The sequence below is a fragment of the Pseudophryne corroboree genome, chromosome 11 (assembly GCF_028390025.1).
Source record: "Pseudophryne corroboree isolate aPseCor3 chromosome 11, aPseCor3.hap2, whole genome shotgun sequence".
In the NCBI taxonomy this organism is placed as follows: Eukaryota; Metazoa; Chordata; class Amphibia; order Anura; family Myobatrachidae; genus Pseudophryne; species Pseudophryne corroboree.
The window spans coordinates 135,266,152-135,286,429 of NC_086454.1; the positions used below are offsets into that span (position 1 = coordinate 135,266,152).

The 20,278-nt window shown below is 48.9% G+C and overlaps 1 protein-coding gene across 2 annotated transcripts in view; it reads left to right on the top strand.

Annotated features, from left to right (window-relative positions):
- ATG2A (autophagy related 2A) overlaps positions 1-20,278 on the top strand; it is a 336,387-nt gene that overhangs the window by 112,466 nt on the left and 203,643 nt on the right. For both annotated transcript variants that reach the window (XM_063944836.1, XM_063944835.1), the window contains exons 15-19: positions 2,870-3,113; positions 3,243-3,345; positions 15,518-15,680; positions 15,823-15,965; positions 16,043-16,185. In XM_063944836.1, the coding sequence (XP_063800906.1) occupies positions 2,870-3,113; positions 3,243-3,345; positions 15,518-15,680; positions 15,823-15,965; positions 16,043-16,185 (796 nt within the window). The remainder of the gene's footprint in view (positions 1-2,869; positions 3,114-3,242; positions 3,346-15,517; positions 15,681-15,822; positions 15,966-16,042; positions 16,186-20,278) is intronic.

Here is a 20,278-nt window from a genome sequence, read left to right on the forward strand (position 1 = left end):
TAGTGGGAGTAGCACTATCTCAGGAGGTGCTGCACCAGCACGGCTGGATTCTGAATATCCCGAAGTCACAGCTGGTTCCGACGACACGGCTACTGTTCCTGGGTATGATTCTGGATACAGTCCAGAAAAAAGTGTTTCTCCCGGAGGAGAAAGCCAGGGAGTTGTCATCTCTAGTCAGAGACCTCCTGAAACCAAAACAGGTATCAGTGCATCGCTGCACACGGGTCCTGGGAAAGATGGTGGCTTCTTACGAAGCAATTCCCTTCGGCAGGTTCCATGCCAGAATCTTTCAGTGGGACCTGTTGGACCAGTGGTCCGGATCGCATCTTCAGATGCATCGCTTGATAACCCTGTCTCCAAGAACCAGGGTGTCTCTACTGTGGTGGCTGCAGAGTGCCCATCTTCTAGAGGGCCGCAGGTTCGGCATACAGGACTGGGTCCTGGTGACCACGGATGCCAGCCTTCGAGGCTGGGGGGCAGTCACACAGGGAAGAAACTTCCAAGGACTATGGTCGAGTCAGGAGACTTCCCTTCACATAAATATTCTGGAACTAAGGGCCATCTACAATGCCCTAAGTCAGGCAAAATCCCTGCTCCTACACCAGCCGGTGCTGATCCAGTCAGACAACATCACGGCAGTCGCCCATGTAAATCGACGGGGCGGCACAAGAAGCAGGATGGCGATGGCAGAAGCCACAAGAATCCTCCGATGGGCGGAGAATCATGTACTAGCACTGTCAGCAGTGTTCATTCCGGGAGTGGACAACTGGGAAGCAGACTTCCTCAGCAGACACGACCTCCACCCGGGAGAGTGGGGACTTCATCCAGAAGTCTTCCAGATGCTGGTAAACCGTTGGGAAAAACCACAGGTGGACATGATGGCGTCCCGCCTCAACAAAAAGTTAAAAAGATATTGCGCCAGGTCAAGGGACCCTCAGGCGGTAGCTGTGGACGCTCTAGTGACACCGTGGGTGTACCAGTCGGTTTATGTGTTCCCTCCTCTGCCTCTCATACCAAAGGTATTGAGAATAATAAGAAAGCGAGGAGTAAACACAATTCTCGTGGTTCCGGATTGGCCAGGACGAGCGTGGTAACCGGAACTTCAAGAGATGCTCTCAGAGGACCCGTGGCCTCTACCGCTCAGACAGGACCTGCTACAGCAGGGGCCCTGTCTGTTCCAAGACTTACCGCGGCTGCGTTTGACGGCATGGCGGTTGAACACCGGATCCTAAAGGAAAAGGGTATTCCGGAAGAAGTCATTCCTACGCTTATTAAGGCCAGGAAAGATGTTACGGCAAAGCATTATCACCGCATATGGCGGAAATATGTTGCATGGTGCGAGGCCAGAAAGGCCCCAACAGAGGAATTTCAACTAGGTCGATTTCTGCATTTCCTGCAAGCAGGAGTGAATATGGGCCTAAAACTAGGCTCCATTAAAGTACAGATCTCGGCTCTGTCGATTTTCTTTCAAAAAGAACTAGCTTCAGTACCTGAAGTTCAGACATTTGTGAAAGGAGTGCTGCATATTCAGCCCCCGTTTGTGCCTCCTGTGGCACCTTGGGATCTCGACGTGATGTTGAGTTTCTTAAAATCACATTGGTTTGAGCCACTAAAAACCGTGGATCTGAAATATCTCACGTGGAAAGTGGTCATGTTATTGGCCTTGGCTTCTGCCAGGCGAGTGTCAGAATTGGCGGCTTTATCATGTAAAAGCCCTTATCTGATTTTCCATATGGATAGGGCAGAATTGAGGACTCGTCCCCAATTTCTCCCTAAGGTGGTGTCAGCGTTTCACCTGAACCAGCCTATTGTGGTGCCTGCGGCTACTAAGGATTTGGAGGACTCCAAGTTGCTAGACGTTGTCAGGGCCCTGAAAATATATGTTTCCAGGACGGCTGGAGTCAGAAAATCTGACTCGCTGTTTATCCTGTATGCACCCAACAAGCTGGGTGCTCCTGCTACTAAGCAGTCTATTGCTCGCTGGATTTGTAGTACAATTCAGCTTGCACATTCTGTGGCAGGCCTGCCACAGCCAAAATCTGTGAATGCCCATTCCACAAGGAAGGTGGGCTCATCTTGGGCGGCTGCCCGAGGGGTCTCGGCTTTACAACTTTGCCGAGCAGCTACTTGGTCAGGGGCAAACACGTTTGCAAAATTCTACAAATTTGATACCCTGGCTGAGGAGAACCTGGAGTTCTCTCATTCGGTGCTGCAGAGTCATCCGCACTCTCCCGCCCGTTTGGGAGCTTTGGTATAATCCCCATGGTCCTTACGGAGTTCCCAGCATCCACTAGGACGTCAGAGAAAATAAGAATTTACTCACCGGTAATTCTATTTCTCGTAGTCCGTAGTGGATGCTGGGCGCCCATCCCAAGTGCGGATTGTCTGCAATACTCGTAAATAGTTATTGTTAACTAAAGGGTTATTGTTGAGCCATCTGTTGAGAGGCTCAGTTGTTTTCATACTGTCAAACTGGATATAGTATCACGAGTTGTACGGTGTGATTGGTGTGGCTGGTAAGAGTCTTACCCGGGATTCTAAATCCTTCCTTATTATGTCAGCTCGTCCGGGCACAGTGTCCTAACTGAGGCTTGGAGGAGGGTCATAGTGGGAGGAGCCAGTGCACACCAGGTAGTCATAAATCTTTCTAGAGTGCCCAGCCTCCTTCGGAGCCCGCTATTCCCCATGGTCCTTACGGAGTTCCCAGCATCCACTACGGACTACGAGAAATAGAATTACCGGTGAGTAAATTCTTATTTTTCCATTTATAATAGATAATACTGTAACAAATCATGAGGCTGTATATGAATGCGCTAGGCTTGGGTATTCTAGCTTCACAACTGTTAATTTCTCCCTTCCGTTCTGTCAGAGTGATGTCACCCCACCTCCTGAAGAAGACACTGTGATCTGTGTGTTGGCTTCTAAAGCACAAATCCATCTCCAATTCCCTGTACCGGACCTAAGGCCTGTTGCAGAGCGTCGTTCATGGACAGAAAAGGCTCTCCGGAGGGAATGTCTAGAGATGGAGGTGACAGATATGGAGATCAGCACACAGAGAAGGACAGGCACAGAGGTTCCCTGCAAGGTAGAGATCACATTCGGAGACCTACATGGTAAGGCATTATCACGTTGATATAATGTGTGGTGACCCTCCAGTCAGACAATGATTTTGGGTCATACATTTAGCTCAGTGTTAAAACATTAACTCCAAAAAGTAACATGTCTTATTGTCATCTGTGCAGGTGTATACACAGATGGTGACAAACTTCGCGTTCCTTGTATGAAGATCAGTAAAGGCGTAGATCCTCTGGCCAAAGCAAGCGGAAAGAAATTCATATTCCCTAGGTTAATTGCTACTATTACCTATATCTTTCATACAGCAAACTTAAAACAATTCTATCTACAGATGTAGCCAACTTTATCTTGACTGATTCTCCGCCTAGACGGACGTTTAGTCACGCTAAGGCGATAGCTGAGTTTAATCACAGGTAGGCGCGTTGAGGCGATCTAGATACTCATCATGCATTACACATCTCCACCACTGTGTGGCTAATGCTCCACTAATCCAGTACTTTCGATCGTACAGTATAGCGGCGGATTGATCTACAGCTCTAGCAATTGGTCAGTGACGACTGTAATGTTAATACTGTAGGCGTAACGGGAGGCGGTGGAAAAAGATGGTGACCTACTGTAGAGTACTGTATGTGTATGGAGTACTGTATGTGTATGGAGACGCAACTAATTGTGTAAAAGGAAGAATGTACAGGACAATGTATAAACACCGTGCTTTTAAAATACATGAGCGTCTGAGTTCGCTAATGCATAATGGGAATGGAGGGCTAGCAGGAGGCGGTGGAAAATACCGTGCTTTACAAATGCGAGCGTCCGAGTCCTCTAAGGCATAAACCAACACCAATGGGGTGGGGGCCGGGCGCTGTTTGCAGTACTTTTACACATGAAATTGGGAATCCCTCATGAGGCGTCGTGGGCTAGGGGTGAAGGCTCCCACGCTGGGGGTCCAGGGTTCGAGACCTGATGTGCCTTCTTTTTTTTTTTTTTATTGTAATAATACACTGCTTTATGTAAAACTTGTGTTTTGTCAGTTTGCTATGCGATCGAGCCCGGTGTAACGTAATGTGCATAGACCTCGCTTATCTCTGTGTATTTTGGCTAGGGGATTGTGACGCTCCTTCAGCATTGCCCCGTAGCCTGCACAACTTATGCCATTTCTCACTCCATACCCGAGTGCTGCCTGCCACGAGGTGGGGGTTCAGGGGTAGTGGTCATTTTGCCAGTGTGCTATGCGATTGAGTCCGGTGTACCGTAATACTGTATGCAGACTTAGCTTATCCCCATCGCCCTTGTTTATTTTGGCTAGGGGATTGTGACGCTCCTTCAGCATTGCCCCATAGCCTGCAACAGGGTTCAGGGGCGGCGGCCATTTTGCCAGTGTGCTATGCGATCGAGTCCGGTGTACCATAATGTGCATACTGTACTGTAGACCTCGCTTATTCCTGTCGCCCCTGTGTATTTTAGCTAGGGGATTGTGACGCTCCTTCAGCATTGCCCCATAGCCTGTACAATCTGGACTGTTACTTGCTCCGTAGCCTAGGGCCTCTGTGGGGCAAGGAGTCATAGGTGGTAGCCATTTCTATTGAGTCTGCCCAGCTACAGAATTGTATGTGTACTGGACGGTGCATAGAACCTTAACAGTAGAACCGCTCATGCAGCTTTGCCCTGGTTTATGTGAATAAAAATAATAATAAAGTGTCTGAAAAAAACTAACATGCATTCGTACTTTAGGAATCGAACCCGGGACTCTGAGTATAGGAAGCGGAACACTTCACCACTTCGCCGCAGACAGATGAATAAATCCATTGGTTTTGATTATGCTGTAATGGCTACGGGATTAGGAGGCTAACATACTGTACAAAATTCCTAATCTTGAGAGGCAATAGTCAACTTCTAACACATCCATTTGCGACAGTGTACACTACTGGTTTTATGTTGTTTTGTCTGCGGGACTTGGACGCTCACATATTCATAAAGTACTGTAGATGGATCATATACTGTATGCTGTACTATTTGCGTCTGTGTCGTATATACTGTATTAAATAATGCAGCGTAATGAGTATTTACTGTATGCAGCGTAATGAGACGCCTTAGTAAAGTAGTCCTTATTATATATTTCAGTATTGTATTTTACGGGAGACCACACGCATGCTCAGTGGTGATTGTAAAAAGCGACATCTGGTGGCTGATCGCAGGTATTACACGTAAAGGTAACGCCAAACGCTCTGTCTGCCTCTGTGCGATTATGTACGCCTCTCTGTGACTAGGCGCGCCTCCCTACGCTGCGTATGCTCGATCGGGACAAACGCCTCAGCCACTCAAGATAAAGGTGGCTACATCTGTATATAGTTATTAAAAAACTACACTTATTATAACTAATAATATCGTTTCTGCAGTGGGGTACACTGGATTCCACAGGGAATAACATCGGGGTGTAGAGTTGGGTCTTGATCCAAGGCACCAACAGGCTAAAGCTTTGACTGTTCCCAGGATGCCTCGCACCGCCTCCTCTATAATCCCCTCCTCCAGGAACTGGAGCACAGTTTGTAAGTTGATGCCTGCAGTGCAGGCAGCGAACAGGATAGGCTGCTCTAAGCAGCCCTGAAAAGGGCTTTTCTGAAGAAAAAGAAGACTTCAGAGGTCGCAGCTCAGGCACTAGATGTTATACGTCACTGACATATCGTGCTGCGGCTCCATCACCTCCCCCAGCGGCGCTGTATACTCCCGCACCATGGTTGCCGGGTACTTACAGCGGAGGCTCTCCGGTTCCCATAAGGCACACATCACTGCTGCTGCTCTCCTGGATCGCATGGCCGCATCATCGGGAGGAGGTAAGTGGGTCCCCCAGGCTGGACCGCCGAATTCGCGATCCGACGCGGTCTCCGGAGACGGACCACGGTGCTGGCGTGGACAATGTGGCCGTGCAGGGACCCCACTATATCCACCAGGGCAAGGGACACAGGTCGGATTTCCAAAATCCGTTTACTATAGGTTCCATAGTACCCGGGGGTGAAGTCCAGCAGAGGGGATAAGGCTCTGACCTGTAGCCCCTCCCCCAGCCCCAGGCGCCATCTACAGCAGATGTTCCCGCCCTGGAGCTGCATCTCTTTGTCTCCCCCTCACTCCCTGTCAGCTTTTGGGCGCCATTACATGGAGCTGTGCTGATCCTGGGACTGCTGGGCACTGTCTCCTCTGTAAAGCCGTCTGCCTCATCAGCGCTGTGCATTTACAGGACACTTAAGTATTCTACATGTCGTTTATACACCATTAGTTAAGAATAAGTGCATAACTACAGGGGTATTTAGTGCAAGTATCCTGTGATATACATCCAGTATTTACTGTGCATTGTTATATCTGTATACATATATAGCTTTACTTAGTATTGTTAGTCCAGTGCAGTTTTATTATTATTATTATTATTACATTTTATTTATAAGGCGCCACATGTGTTTCGCAGCGCCGTACAAAGGACAGTACAGGGAGACAAAACTTAGCATTACAGTAAATAAATAACAGAAATAGAGTACAGGTAACATAGAGCACCACACGTTCTCAAGACATAATACAGCTAAGATGTAAGTATTGATGGAGTGATCATCGTACTACTAGAGGCTGGTGGCCATAGATGGAGATGAGCCTTTACTAGCAGGATAAAGATGGCCGTTGAGTAGGGGAGAGCTGCGAGTGAAATGTGTCGAGACGAGGGCTTAGATAACAAGAGGAAAGAGGGCCCTGCTCTGAAGAGCTAACAATCTAGTGGGGAGGGGCGACAGACAGATGACAAGAGGTGCAGGCAAGTGGGAGGTAGCCTGATGGCAGTATGCAAGCAAAGCTGAGATGTTCACGGCATGAGGCAGGGGGGTGGAGGCGCGGCTTCAGCACTGGGTTATGCATCGGGAGGGTATGCTTTGATGAATAGGTGGGTTTTTAGTGCCCGTTTGAAGCTTTGCAAGGTCGGGGAGAGTCTAATGAAGCGGGGGAGTGCGTTCCACTGAAGGGGTGCAGCACGGGCAAAATCCTGAACTCGTGCATGGGAAGCAGTGACCAGGGCGGTGGAGAGGCGACGGTCATTGGTCGACCGTGGGGGGCGGGAGGGAGTCTGAAGGGAAAGGAGGTTGGAGATGTAGGGAGCAGTGGAATTAGAGATGGCCTTGTATGTGAGGGTGAGGAGTTTGAAGAGGATTCTGTAGGGGAATGGGAGCCAGTGTAGATTTTGTCGAAGGGGAGTGGCAGATGTGGTGCGGCGGGAGAAGAAGATAAGCCTAACTGCCGAGTTCAGGACAGATTGGAGGGGAGCAAGATGGGAGCAAGCGAGGCCAGTGAGGAGAACATTGCAGTAGTCAAGTCGTGAGATGACCAGTGAGTGGATGATGAGTTTAGTTGCACTCTGGGAGAGATATGGCTTGATACGAGCAATGTTGCGTAGCTGGAAACGACAGGATTGTGCCAGAGCTTGGATGTGGGGTGCAAAGGAGAGGGAGGAGTCAAGAGTGACGCCCAAGCAGCGGAGTTGGAGAACGGGGGAGATGGTGGTGTTGTCAACAATGATGGAGATATTGGTCGGGGGTGTTGCTCTGGATGGGGGGAAGATGATAAGTTCAGTTTTGTCCATGTTGAGCTTCAGAGAGCATTTAGACATCCAGGAGGAGATTGCGGAGAGGCAGCTGGAAACCTGAGAGAGGACAGAGGGGGACAGATCAGGGGAGGAGAGGTAGAGTTGTGTGTCATCAGCATAGAGGTGGTATTGAAGGCCAAATGAGTTAATGAGCGCACCCAGGGAAGAGGTGTACAGGGAGAACAGAAGGGGTCCAAGGACAGAACCCTGAGGGACACCAACAGAAAGGATGGAAGGGTGTGAGGTGGTGCTGGAGGCAGACACAGAGAAGGAGCGGTTAGTGAGGTAAGAAGAAAACCAGTCAAGGACAGTGCTAGAGAGGCCAGCGTTTTGGAGTGTGCGGAGGAGGAGAGGATGATCTACGGTGTCAAAGACAACAGAGAGGTCCAGAAGGATGAGCAGAGAGAAGTGGCCCCTGGATTTGGCCGAAAGCAGGTCATTTGTGACTTTCACCAGGGCAGTCTCAGTTGAGTGGAGTGGGCGAAAGCCAGATTGTAGTGGATCGAGGATGGAGTTGTCAGAGAGGTAGCTTGTGAGACGGCTGTAGACTAGTCGTTCAAGTAATTTGGAGGCGAAAGGGAGAAGAGAGATGGGGCGGTAGTTAGTGGGTGATGAGGGGTCGAGGTTGGGTTTTTTGAGAATAGGTGAGACCAGAGCATGTTTGAATGGCGAGGGGAAGATGCCGGTAGAGAGGGACAGGATAAAGAGGTGAGCAAGGTGGGAGCAGGCAGTGGGGGAGAGGGAGCGGAGAAGACGGGAGGGAAGGTGGTCCAGGGGGCAGGTGGAGTGGGGGGAGGATAAGATGAGGGAGTGGACTTCCTTTTTTGAAGTGGGACGGAAGGAGGACAGGGTGGGATAGATGGAGGGGAGGGATAAAGGGGGCAGGGGGGTAGCAGAGGGGTGACGGCGGGAGATGTCGTGTTGGATGTCCTCAATTTTGGAGATGAAGAATGAGGCAAAGTCAGTGGCAGTGATGGAGGATGGGAGGGGAGGAGGAGGGGGGCGAAGGAGAGTGTTGAAAGTTTCAAAGAGACGGCGTGGACAGGAGGACTGAGAAGAGAGTGCTTGGAAAAAGGATTGCTTGGCGAGGGAAAGAGCAGAGCTGTAGGAGGAGAGAATAAACTTGAAATGGAGGAAGTCCGGCAGAGAGTGAGATTTCCTCCAGGAGCGTTCAGCTGAGCGTGAGCATTTTTGAAAGAAACGTGTTAGTTTGGTGTGCCAGGGTTGGGGTTTGGAGCGGCGGAGGGGAACAGAGGAGAGGGGGGCCACAGAGTCTAGAGCAGCGGTAAGGGAAGAGTTATAGAAGGAGGCTGCCTGGTTGGGACAAGTTATAGTGGAAGAGGAGATAGGAAAGTCTCGAGGGAGGACATGAAAGTGGGGTTGAGAGACCCGAGATTGCGTCTGGTGGTGGTGGGTCTGGGCGTGGAGAGGAGGAAGGAGGATGAGAGGGTGAAAGAAAGCAGATGGTGGTCAGAGAGAGGGAAGGAAGAGTTTGAGAAATCAGAGAGATCACATCGGTGGGTGAAGACAAGGTCGAGGGAGTGGCTGAGATTGTGAGTAGGGGTGGAGGTCCATTGAGAAAGTCCAAAGGAGGTGGAAAGGGCGAGAAGATTAGTGGAAGCAGCATTAGTGATGTCAATAGGGATGTTAAAGTCACCGAGGATGACAGAGTGGAGGTCACAGGAGAGAAAGTGGGGAAGCCAGGCAGCAAAGTTGTCAAGGAAAGGTGAACAGTGGCCAGGGGGGCGGTAGATCACTGCCACAAGGAGGTGAATGGGGTAGAAGAGGCGGATAGTGTGGACCTCGAAGGTGGAGAAGGTGAGGGAGGGCTCAGCTGGGATGACACGAAAGGTGCAGTTAGGGGAGAGAAGGATGCCCACGGCTCCACCCTGGCGACCATCAGGTCTGACCGTGTGGGTGAAGGAGAGGCCTCCGTAGGAGAGGGCTGCAGGGGAGGTGGTGTCAGAGGAGGAGAGCCAGGTTTCAGTGATGGCGAGAAGGTTAAAAGTGTGGGAGATGAATAGGTTGTGGATAGTTGGCAGCTTGTTGCAGATTGATCTAGCATTCCAGAGTGCACAGGAGAAAGGAAGGGAGCGGACAGGGAAGATAGGGATAAGGTTGGCTGGGTTCTGAGTGTTTGTGGGTGATTTGGAATTTGGGGGGTGAGACCTGGCAGCGAGGATTGGTATGTGACAGGATCGAGGAGCCATAATTTGGTACAGTAGTGTTCAGAGGAATAGAATGGTGTGGGTGTAATATAGAATGAACAAGGAGAATGTGGGGTGTAATGTAAGCAAAAGACAGTGCAAACAGAATTTTAAGAAATAATGGAAGGAACGGAAAGGCTGAGATGGATACACAGTGGTTGTAGATTGTGTAAATGAGAGTGTGAGCAATGTGTGAGAGCAGTAGGGATGCTACTTAATCAGCCAGGTAGTTCAGGCTGCAGTCGTTGCTGGTAGTGGTATAGGTAACTCACTGTAGTATGTTGTTTGCAGTTCTTTTGTGGAGGTGGGGGAGATAGTCTGCAGTCCTTCTGTTTCTCTCCTGTTTATCTCCGTATATCTCCAAAAATTATATCACACTTTGCACTAACATACTTAGCAACAAAGATGCTTGCAGCCTAAGAGGCTTGCAGCTTGTAATAATTTCTGCATTGTACATGTGACTGTGTGTGCCAATAGCCGCTGTGCGGTTCCTATTCCGTGTATCTCAAACATATTGCTGTCCCTATATTCTGTACCCTGAGGGGGCTAAGTGCGTCAGGGTCATATATATATATATATATATATATATATATATATATATATATATATATATATATATATATATATATATAGTGTTTCACCTTGGTATTTTTTCTCTGTGTATTTCAGTCACCATATACCACTTAAATCCTCTGTTTGTGTTCTGCATCTGCAGTCACACTCCACAGGGTTTTTTTTTCTGGTACTTTGTCTGGCTAATTGTACTGTTACGCCCTAAGGCTACGTTTCCAAATAATGTTTACTTTACGGGGCTGGAGATCCGTGGCGGATCCTGCGTCATGCAGTGCTGACGCCGCGGATGCACCTCAGGAAAATATTCCAGCTGAGGGTCCAGGTACTGGGGGTCCAGTACCCCTCAGTCAGCCTGCAGCACCAGTGGCACACCAAAACCCACCTTGGGCTGCTTTTTCTAATCTTCTGACTACGCTAGTAATGAGACTTACGCCCCCTGTGGGACCTCCTGTGCCATTGCAGCCACATGTTGTCCCTGCAGTTAATCCGCCATGGGCGGATACTCTGTCAACTCAGTTACAGCAATTAAATCAGTCTTTGGTTAAAAAAAACCCTAACCCTCGCCCTCCTAGGACCAAAGGTTCATCTAAGCAGGCCATTACTTCCTCACAATCCACGCATGCTTCGGATACTTCATCCGATGAAGATGGCGTATACACTGACCCCTCAGACACTGATGCAGATGCTTCTGATGGGGAATCTATTTCAACAGGTTTATGTTCCTGACCTTTTGGAGGCTATCAAACTGATTTTTCAGATTGATGATGAATCTGCACCTCCCAGATACATCTAAGAAACCAGATAAGTTCAAACGTCAGAAGGTCACTAAATTTAGTTTTGCCCCATTCTGACCATTTAGTTGACATACGTCAGGAATCCTGGGAGTCTCCAGGAAATAAATTCTCCCTGTACTCGTTATCCCTTCGCTGCAGAGTTAAGTAAAAATTGGGAAACACCGCTGCCGGTGCACTCACATGTCGCTTGTTTGGTGGTGACATCTACTCTGCCTGTTACTACCGTCACCTCTCTGAAGGAACCGACGGATAAACGTGTGGAGGGTTGCTTGAAGTCTATTTACACCCTTGCAAGTGCTGTGCATAGACCCGTTATAGCGGCTTCTTGGGCTGCAAAGGCTATTGAAGCCTGGGCTCAAGTAGTTAAAGCGGAGCTACCTTCTACTTTCTCTTATAATGCCAGACAGTGTCTTTCATATATTATCACAGCCTCCCATTATATTCAGGAGGCGGCCTCTGATGCCGGTATCCTGGCGACCAAAGCGTCTACTACATCTATTCTGGCTCGCCGAATTCTATGGTTGAGGTTCTGGTCTGTTCATCTGAACTCTAAAAAACCTTGGAGGTTATCCCTTTTAAGGGAGACAGTCATTTTTGGGGAAGATCTGAACAAGATTGTTGCTGACTTAGCGTCTGCTAAAACCGCATGTCTGCCGAGTACTAATGCTTTGGCTCCGAAGGCTAAAAGTACCACCTTTCATTCCTTTCGACCTCCAAGTAATGCAATGAGTCAGGCGTACCCGAAACAGGCTCGCACTTCCAAAGCCTCCAAGCCCAAACCTAAACGTTCCAGGGCTGCCCATCAGCCTGCTTCCAAACCAGACAAGCCTGCTGCATGATGGGGTGGGCCTCCTCCTGGGGGATCCCAGGGTGGGATGCCGACTTCTAAGGTTTGCTCAGCTATGGTTACAGACCAATTCGGACGCCTGGGTAAGGGAAGTCGTCACTCACGGATACGCCATTTCTTTCAAGAAACATCCTCCTCGCCGGTTTTGCTCAACAAATATCCCTTCGGATCCGGTAAAAAGGAAAAACTCTCCATTTGGTGGTACAATCCCTCCTGGACAGAGGAGTGGTAGTGCCGGTGCCTCTGTCTCAGAGAGGGAGAGGGTACTATTCAACGCTGTTCCTAGTTCCGAAACCGAATGGAACCTCATGGCCCATTCTCAACCTCAAGTCTTTGAACAAATTTGTGAAGGTTTCCAAATTCTGTATGGAAACTCTTCGCTCTATTGTTCTGGCTTTGAAGCCCAAGGACTATATGGTATCCCTGGACATTCAGGATGCTTACCTACATATACCTGTTGCCATGTCGCATCAGCAGTACTGCGGTTTGCCATTGGCAACCTACATTATCAATTCCAGGCCTTACCTTTTTAGACTGGCCACGGCTCTGAGAATCTTCACCAAGGTCATGGCGGTTATGACGGCTCTGCTTCACCGTCAGGGTATCAGGATCCTGCCATATTTTGACGACTTGTTGATCCTGGCAAACTCCCCAGAGGTTCTCCTTCGTCATCTGGAACTGATGGTACAATTCCTGCAAGCCCACGAGTGGCTCATCAACTGGAAGAAATACTCCCTGGTTCCTGCTCAGAGCATGGTGCACCTGGGGGCATTGTTGGACACACAACCAACGGTTGTTCTTGTCTCCGGAGAAGGTCCTGAAGCTTCAGGACAGGATAAGATACTTCCTTTCTCGCTCAAGAGTGTCGATACACTCGGAGATGCAAGTACTAGGCCTCATGGTGTCGGCTTTCGACATTGCTCAATTTCATTCCCGCCCTCTGCAGAAGTTAATCCTCTCCAAGTGGGACGGCCAGCCTCACCGGATCAGTTCTCACATGATCTCCTTGACACCGTAAGTTCATCTGTCACTGAGCTGGTGGCTACAGGACAAACAATTAAGCAGGGGTCGTCCCTTCTGGATCTCCAATTGGGTCCTTCTAACGATGGATGCCAGTCTGCGGGGTTGGGTCGGTGGACCAGGGAGGAATCTCTCCTCCCGATAAATATTCTGGAGTTGCGGGCAGTGTTCAATGCTTTGGAACTGGCCCTGCCTCTGGTACAGAACAGGCCTGTTCAAGTACAGTCGGACAACGCCACCACGGTTATGTACATAAATCATCAAGGCGGCACTCGAAGCCGCATGGTGATGTTGGAAGTGTGAAAGATTGTTCGATGGGCGGAACGCCATCTGCCAGACATATCGGCAGTGTTCATTCCGGGTGTCCTCAACTGGGAAGCGGACTTCCTCAGTCATCAGGACGTACACGCCGAAGATTGGAGCCTTCATCCAGAAGTATTTCAACTCCTAGTGGACAAGTGGGGCCTACCAGATGTAGACCTGATGGCGTCTCCACACAATCACAAGGTTTTGGTCTTCGGAGCAAGGACAAGCGATTCTCAAGCAGCGTTCATGGACGCACTGGCAATTCCATGGAACTTTCGGCTGCCATACGTGTTCCCTCCAGTGTCACTCCCGCCCAGGGTAATTCGGAAGTTCAAGCAAGAAGGAGCAATGCTACTTCTAATCGCTCCAGTGTGGCCCAGACGGCTTTGGTTCTCAGACCTGCAGGGTCTCTCGATAGAGCGTCCTCTTCTACTTCCTCAATGCCCAGACCGCCTTGTTCAAGGCCCCTGTGTATACCAGGATTTGGCGCGACTGGCTTTGACAGCGTGACTCTTGAAGCTTCAGTCCTGAGGGCCAAAGGTTTTTCTGAGGCGGTCATTCAGACGATGTTGAAAGCCCGCAAACCGGCTTCGACTCAGATTTATTATAGAGCCTGGAATTCTTTCTTCACCTGGTGTGTGGCTAAGAATTTTGATGCGTACAAGTTCAGTACTGCCAAACTTTTGGCGTTTCTGCAACAGGGCCTGGACTCAGGCCTTCGTCTGGCCTCCCTCAAGGTTCATGTATCTGCCTTGTCGGTGTGGTTTCAGAGAAATATTGCGACTCTGCCTGACGTTCATACTTAACTCAGGGTATTTTACGGATTCATCCTCCCTATGTCCCTCCTGTAGCTCCTTGGGATTTGTTGTTTGTTCTGGATGCCCTGCAAGAGTCTCCGTTTGAACCTCTTGAATCTGTGGACCTTAAATGGCTTACGCTTAAGGTCTTGTTTTTGCTGGCTATTTGCCTCTGCTAGAATGGTTTCAAACTTGGGTGCCTTATCCTATCGGTCTCCCTTTCTGATTTTTCACCATGACCGTGCTGTTCTTTAGAACTCGCCTCGGTTATCTACCTAAGGTGGTGTCATCTTTCCACCTTAACCAAGAGATTGTGGTTCTGACCTTTATCTCTCTTGATTTATCCTCCAAAGAGCGGTCTTTGGATGTGGTACGAGCTCGCCGTATCTATGTGATGAGAACCGCCACCCTTACGAGGTCTGATTCACTCTTTGTTCTCTTTGGTTTTCACAAACGTGGCTGGCCTGCGAATAAGCAAACCTTGGCCAGATGGATTAGAATGGTAATTGCACAAGCTTATGTACAGGCTGGACTTCCAGCTCCTGCTACTATCGAGGCCCATTCTACTCTGCCTGTTGGACCTTCTTGGGCGGTCCACCGTGGAGCGTCCCTAGAACAATTTTGCAAGGCGGCTACGTGGTCCTCAGTGAACACGTTCATCGGGTTCTATGCCTTTGATACTTCCGCCTCCCAGGATGCTTCCTTTGGACGCTGCGTTCTTGTGCCCGCTACAGTGCGTCCCCTCCCATGAGGAACTGCTTTAGGACATCACCGATGTTATTCCCTGTGGAATACTAGTGTACCCCACTGCAGAAAAGGAGATTTATGGTAAGAACTTACCTTTGTTAAATCTCTTTCTGCGTGGTACACTGGATTCCACAGTGCGCCCACCCTGACGCACTTAGCTTCTTTGGGTTTGCATGGCATTAGCCGCTGGTACCTTCTCCTGTCGTGGGAATGTGGTTCGCTGTGGCTACTATCTGTTATCGTCTCTTTTACCTGCTACTGCATTGGACTGGTTAACAAAACTGATCTCCAGTGCCTGGTGGAGGGGATATAGAGGAGACGGTGCAAGGTATCCTGGTAACAGTCAAAGCTTTAGCCTGTTGGTGCCTCGGATCAAGATTCAACTCTACACCCCAATGTTATTCCCTGTGGAATCCAGTGTACCTCGCAGAAAGAGATTTAACAAAGGTAAGTTCTTACCATAAATCTCCTTTTTTCAAAATAGTTATTTAAGATCAAAAAAGAGGTACCAGTTTAAATGTGTCCTCATTACCTCCCAGCATTTTAGTGACCCTCCTTCCCAAGATTGAGCCATCCCCATGGGATCTGAACCAGGACAAGATTGAAGACCCAGACCTTCCGTCTGTAGAAAGCCCTTGTGAATTGAAACAACCTGAGCCTTCCCCTTTCTCCTCTAAGAGGACTATGTTTGAAACAGAGGAGGTAAGCCATGCAGATCCCATGCATACAAGCTTATGTGAGCCTCCTTTTGTCCCTGAGTTTGCATTTGTTTTCAGACTTTACTCATCTGTGTTCCCTTCACTTTGCCTCAATTTGTCCCAACACCCGTCTACTTTCCCCACAGATGGTTATCCCTGCTGACCCAGAAGAAATGGCAGATTTCCAGCGAGTGACACTGGGATCCTCCCAGTATACACTTGAGGTGACTCTGCCAAGAGCTCACATATTCCTCCCCAGCAAGGACATGTATGAAAATTTGTACAACAGGTACCCATGTGATCATCTCACCATATCTAATATGTTGTCTTTCTTCATTTACTTTGAAAGTTTCTTTTTATCGCCAGGTTGTGTAATGATCTCCTGATGTGGGAACCTATGTCTGTATTTGATGCCGCTATGACCGAATCCCTGTTCCCTACTGAAACACTCTCAACTTCCACCTATCAGCATGACACATTCCGCATGTGCAAGTCTGCATTCAGACTGGGTGAGTTTGTGGGACTGCAGCAAAATCTCAGAAACTACTATTTTCTTCATCGGGGTTTCATAGGGTCCACAGGGATAATATTGGGTTTATAGGTGGTAGGATCAGCTCCTGGGCACCATACAGTGAAGCTTTTCAGAAATCCCAGGATGCCTTGGTGCCTCTCCCTATAACCCCACCCCCATGCTCAGGCAGGTCAGGTTTTTGTATGGTGCAGCAGGAAGCTGGATGCACCTCTTTACAGTGGGCTGCTCTTGCAGCCCCAAAGCCTTTTTTTCTTTTCTTTTTCTCTATTCTTACACTGAGCCTGTCAGCGCTGGATGTCTATTAGACTCCAGCACATAGGCTCCAATACTCCCAGCCAGCGCCGAAACTCCTGCACGGCCTCTGCCAAGATGGGTACTTGCGGCGAAGCCTACACCAAGCGACTAGCACCGCTACTGTTGGCAACCCCTCCGTGGACGGATATCGGGGAGCAGGTAAGATGGTCTCGGTCTCCGCACTTAAATCGTGGTCCGCTGCGCCTCCCGAGACACGGACACCGGTGCTGGCTGTGGACACTGGCACCGACCAGGGACTCTGCTAGACCACCAGGGCATATGGAAGCACAGGAAATATTTATTGAAGGGCCCCCAGTACCAGTGGTTAAAACGCCAGCATAGGGGAGGGAGCACCAGCCTGTAGCCCCTGTTTTGGGCGCCAGTTACCGCGGACTTCCTGCCGTTTTTTCCTCAGACTGCGGTAGCCATACCAGTGCAAGCAAGCCAGGTCTCCGGGAACGCTGGGTTCAGTTTCCCTGTAACAACGTTTCCAAGGAGCCAGGTTTTTAAATCACTTATATCCTACCTGCTGACAAACAAAGCTGAGTAGTTGATAAAGTGCTCATTGCAGCTATATCATTGTATGTCTCTGCATTGTATGTGACTTGTGCTAGTTTCTGCTGTCTCGGTTTTTTTTTCTTTTCTCATTTCAGCTCTCTATATATATTATATCTGTCCCTGTCTTTTTCTGTGCTCTGTGACCAGGTGCTCTCGGGTCCTCTTTATACAGGTTTAGCATTAATGCTAAACGTTGTCAAATACTGTAACAGGCTACCACACCGTTGTTTGTATACTATTGTGTGTGTGTGGGGGACTCCCTAACATTGTAGCTATGTCTAGCAAAGCAAAAAGTTGCAAACAGATTGACACTTAGTTTTACAGTCGTGTAGATTGTGCTCTGCAGGTTTAACTGCACAGGATGTAGTTCAGGATGGGCTCTGTGTAAACTTTTAAGTACCTCCTGGCCAGTCAACATCCCCAGCACCTACTCAAAACCCCCCATGGGCTTCTTTCACTCAGTTACTGGGTACCTTAGTACCCCTATGGGACGCCCTATGTTAGCACCGCCTAATATTGTCCCTGTGGCTAACCCACCTTGGGTGGATACACTGAATACTACGGTTCAGAGCTTAGCCCAAACATACTTAGCATTGCAAAAGGATGTTACCCAGGACTAAACCGTCCTCTAGGTCCACTACTCAGACACCTCTCAGTCCACTCCAATATCAGACTCAAATGAGTAGTCAGCTGAGGAAGGGAAAGACGCCAGTCTGTCACGGATTCCTGCATTCTTGCGGTGGACTCTCCCAGCACATTGGAGTTGGCTCCTTTAATTGAGGCTATTAAACACATCCTTCAACTCACTGAGGATGAAACTGAGCCAATTGCTAAGAAAACAGATGTTTTTAAGCGACAAAAGATAATTAAATCTGAATTCCCTCACTCAGATCATCTCATGGAAATTAGACCGGAACCCTGGAAAACTCTGTGTAAGATGTTCCCTGTGTCTAAACGTTTGGCTTCCTGTTGATCTATCCCTGCAGAGAATTGTGCTAAGTGGGAGGCTTCCCCTCCAGTAGATTTGCATATTGCACGTCTGGTTAAGATGTCCATTTTACCTGTCACTACTTTTTCCTCACTGAAAGAGCCCACTGATAAGACAGATTGAACATTGGGCCTAATTCAGAGTTGATTGCAGCAGCAAATTTATTAACAGTTTGGCGAAACCATGGGGGTCATTCCGAGTTGATCGCTCGCTAGCAGTTTTTAGCAGCCATGCAAACGCTATGCTGCCACCCACTGGGGAGTGTATTTTAGCTTAGCAGAAGTGTGAACGCATGTGCAGCCGAGCTCTGCAAAAACAGTTTGTGCAGTTTCTGAGTAGCTCTGAACCTGCTCAGCGCTTGCGATCACTTCAGCCTATTCGTGTCCGGATTTGATATCATACACCCGCCCAGCGAACCCCCAGCCACGCCTGCGCTTTTGCAGACACTCCCTGAAAATGGTCAGTTGACACCCAGAAACGCCCCCTACCTGTCAATCTTCTTGCAGCCGTCACTGTGAAGGAAAACTTTGCTAGAACCTGAGCACAACCACAAAGAGTACGTCGCGCGTGCGCATTGCGAGCCATATGCATAAATACCATTTTTTCACCTGATCGCTGCACTGCAAAAATCGTCAGCGAGTGATCAACTCAGAATGACCCCCCATGTGCACTGCCTTTTCAAATATAACATGTGCAGAGAGAGTTAGATTTGGATGGGATGTGTTCAGACTGAAATCTAAATTGCAGTGTAAAAATAAAGCAGCCAGTATTTACCCTGCACAGAAACAAAATAACCCACCCAAATCTAACTCTTTCTGCACATCTTACATCTGCCCCCCCTGCAGTGGACATGGTTTTACTCAACTGCTAACAAATTTGCTGCTGCGATCAACTCTGAATTACCCCCATTGTCTTAAGTCTATTTTCTCTCTCACCGGTGCTCTAAATAGACCGACCATGTCTGCCTCCTGGGCTGCTAAAGCCTTTGAATCATGGTTACAAGTCCTAGAGGAGGAATTGCCCTCAGATATATCTGAGGACTGCATATTATACTTTATGCCTTATGCGGCAAGCAGCTGCTAACATACGTGAAACCCTGGCTGATGCCGGAGTGTTGGCAGCTAAGGCGTCTTCCACCTCTATACTGGCACGCGCATTATCTGGCTTCGCTCCTGGAAAGCTGACCTTGATTCCAAGAAAACTTTAGAATTTCTCCCTTTTACAGGTCAAGTGTTATTTGGGGCCGAATTGGACAAAATTGTCACTGCTTTGGCTGGAGCGGAGACTGCTTTTCTCCCGTCCACACCAGCTCCACGTGTTAGGAGTTAAAATTTTCATACCTTTCGTCCTCAAGGCAAAGCAAAAGGACAGGCTTTCCCCAGACAAACATCCACTAAGCCGAAGGCTAAGCAACCCTGGGCTGCACGTCAACCTTCAGCAAAACCTGACAAGCCCACAGCCTGAAGGGGTGGGCCCCCTCCTGGGGAACCCCAGCGTGGGAGGCCAACTTCTTCACTTAACGTATGTCTGGACTCTGACCACTTTGGATGCCTGGGTGCAAGAAGTGGTCTCTCACGGGTATGTCGTCTCATTCAGGAGACGCCTACCCCCCTCAATTCTTTTGCACAGGTCTTCCCCCAAACCCTCAAAAGGCTCTAATCCTGCAACAGGTTGTGCAATCCCTCATGCACTCAGGGATGATCATACCGGTTCCTCAGTCTCAACGCGGGAAGGGCTATTAATTGTCCCTGTTTCTAGTGCCCAAGCCAAACGGTTTACACCAACCCATCCTCAACCTCAAATCTCTCAACAGGTTTGTCAAGGTTCCCAAATTCCACATGGAGACCCTTCGATCGGGATACGGTCGTTAAGTCGACACAACTTAGGTTGACAGGTCAAACGGTCGACATGAGTTTTTCAGATTTTTCCCCAATTTTTGGACTTTTTCATACTTTACGATCCACGTGGACTACAATTGGGAACGGCAACCTGTGCCGATGCGAGGGGACACGGTGCACTAATTGTGGTTTTCCGTCACTTTCCGAAGAAAACGACACCAAAAAAAGTCCAAAAACCCATGTCGACCTTTTGACCTGTCAACCTAGTACATGACCTAATGATCATGTTGACCTATTGCCCATGTCGACCTATTGCATGTTGACATTCAGTGGTCGGCCCAATGACTGTCGACCTAAGTTGAGTCGACCCAACGACCCATACCCCTTCGATC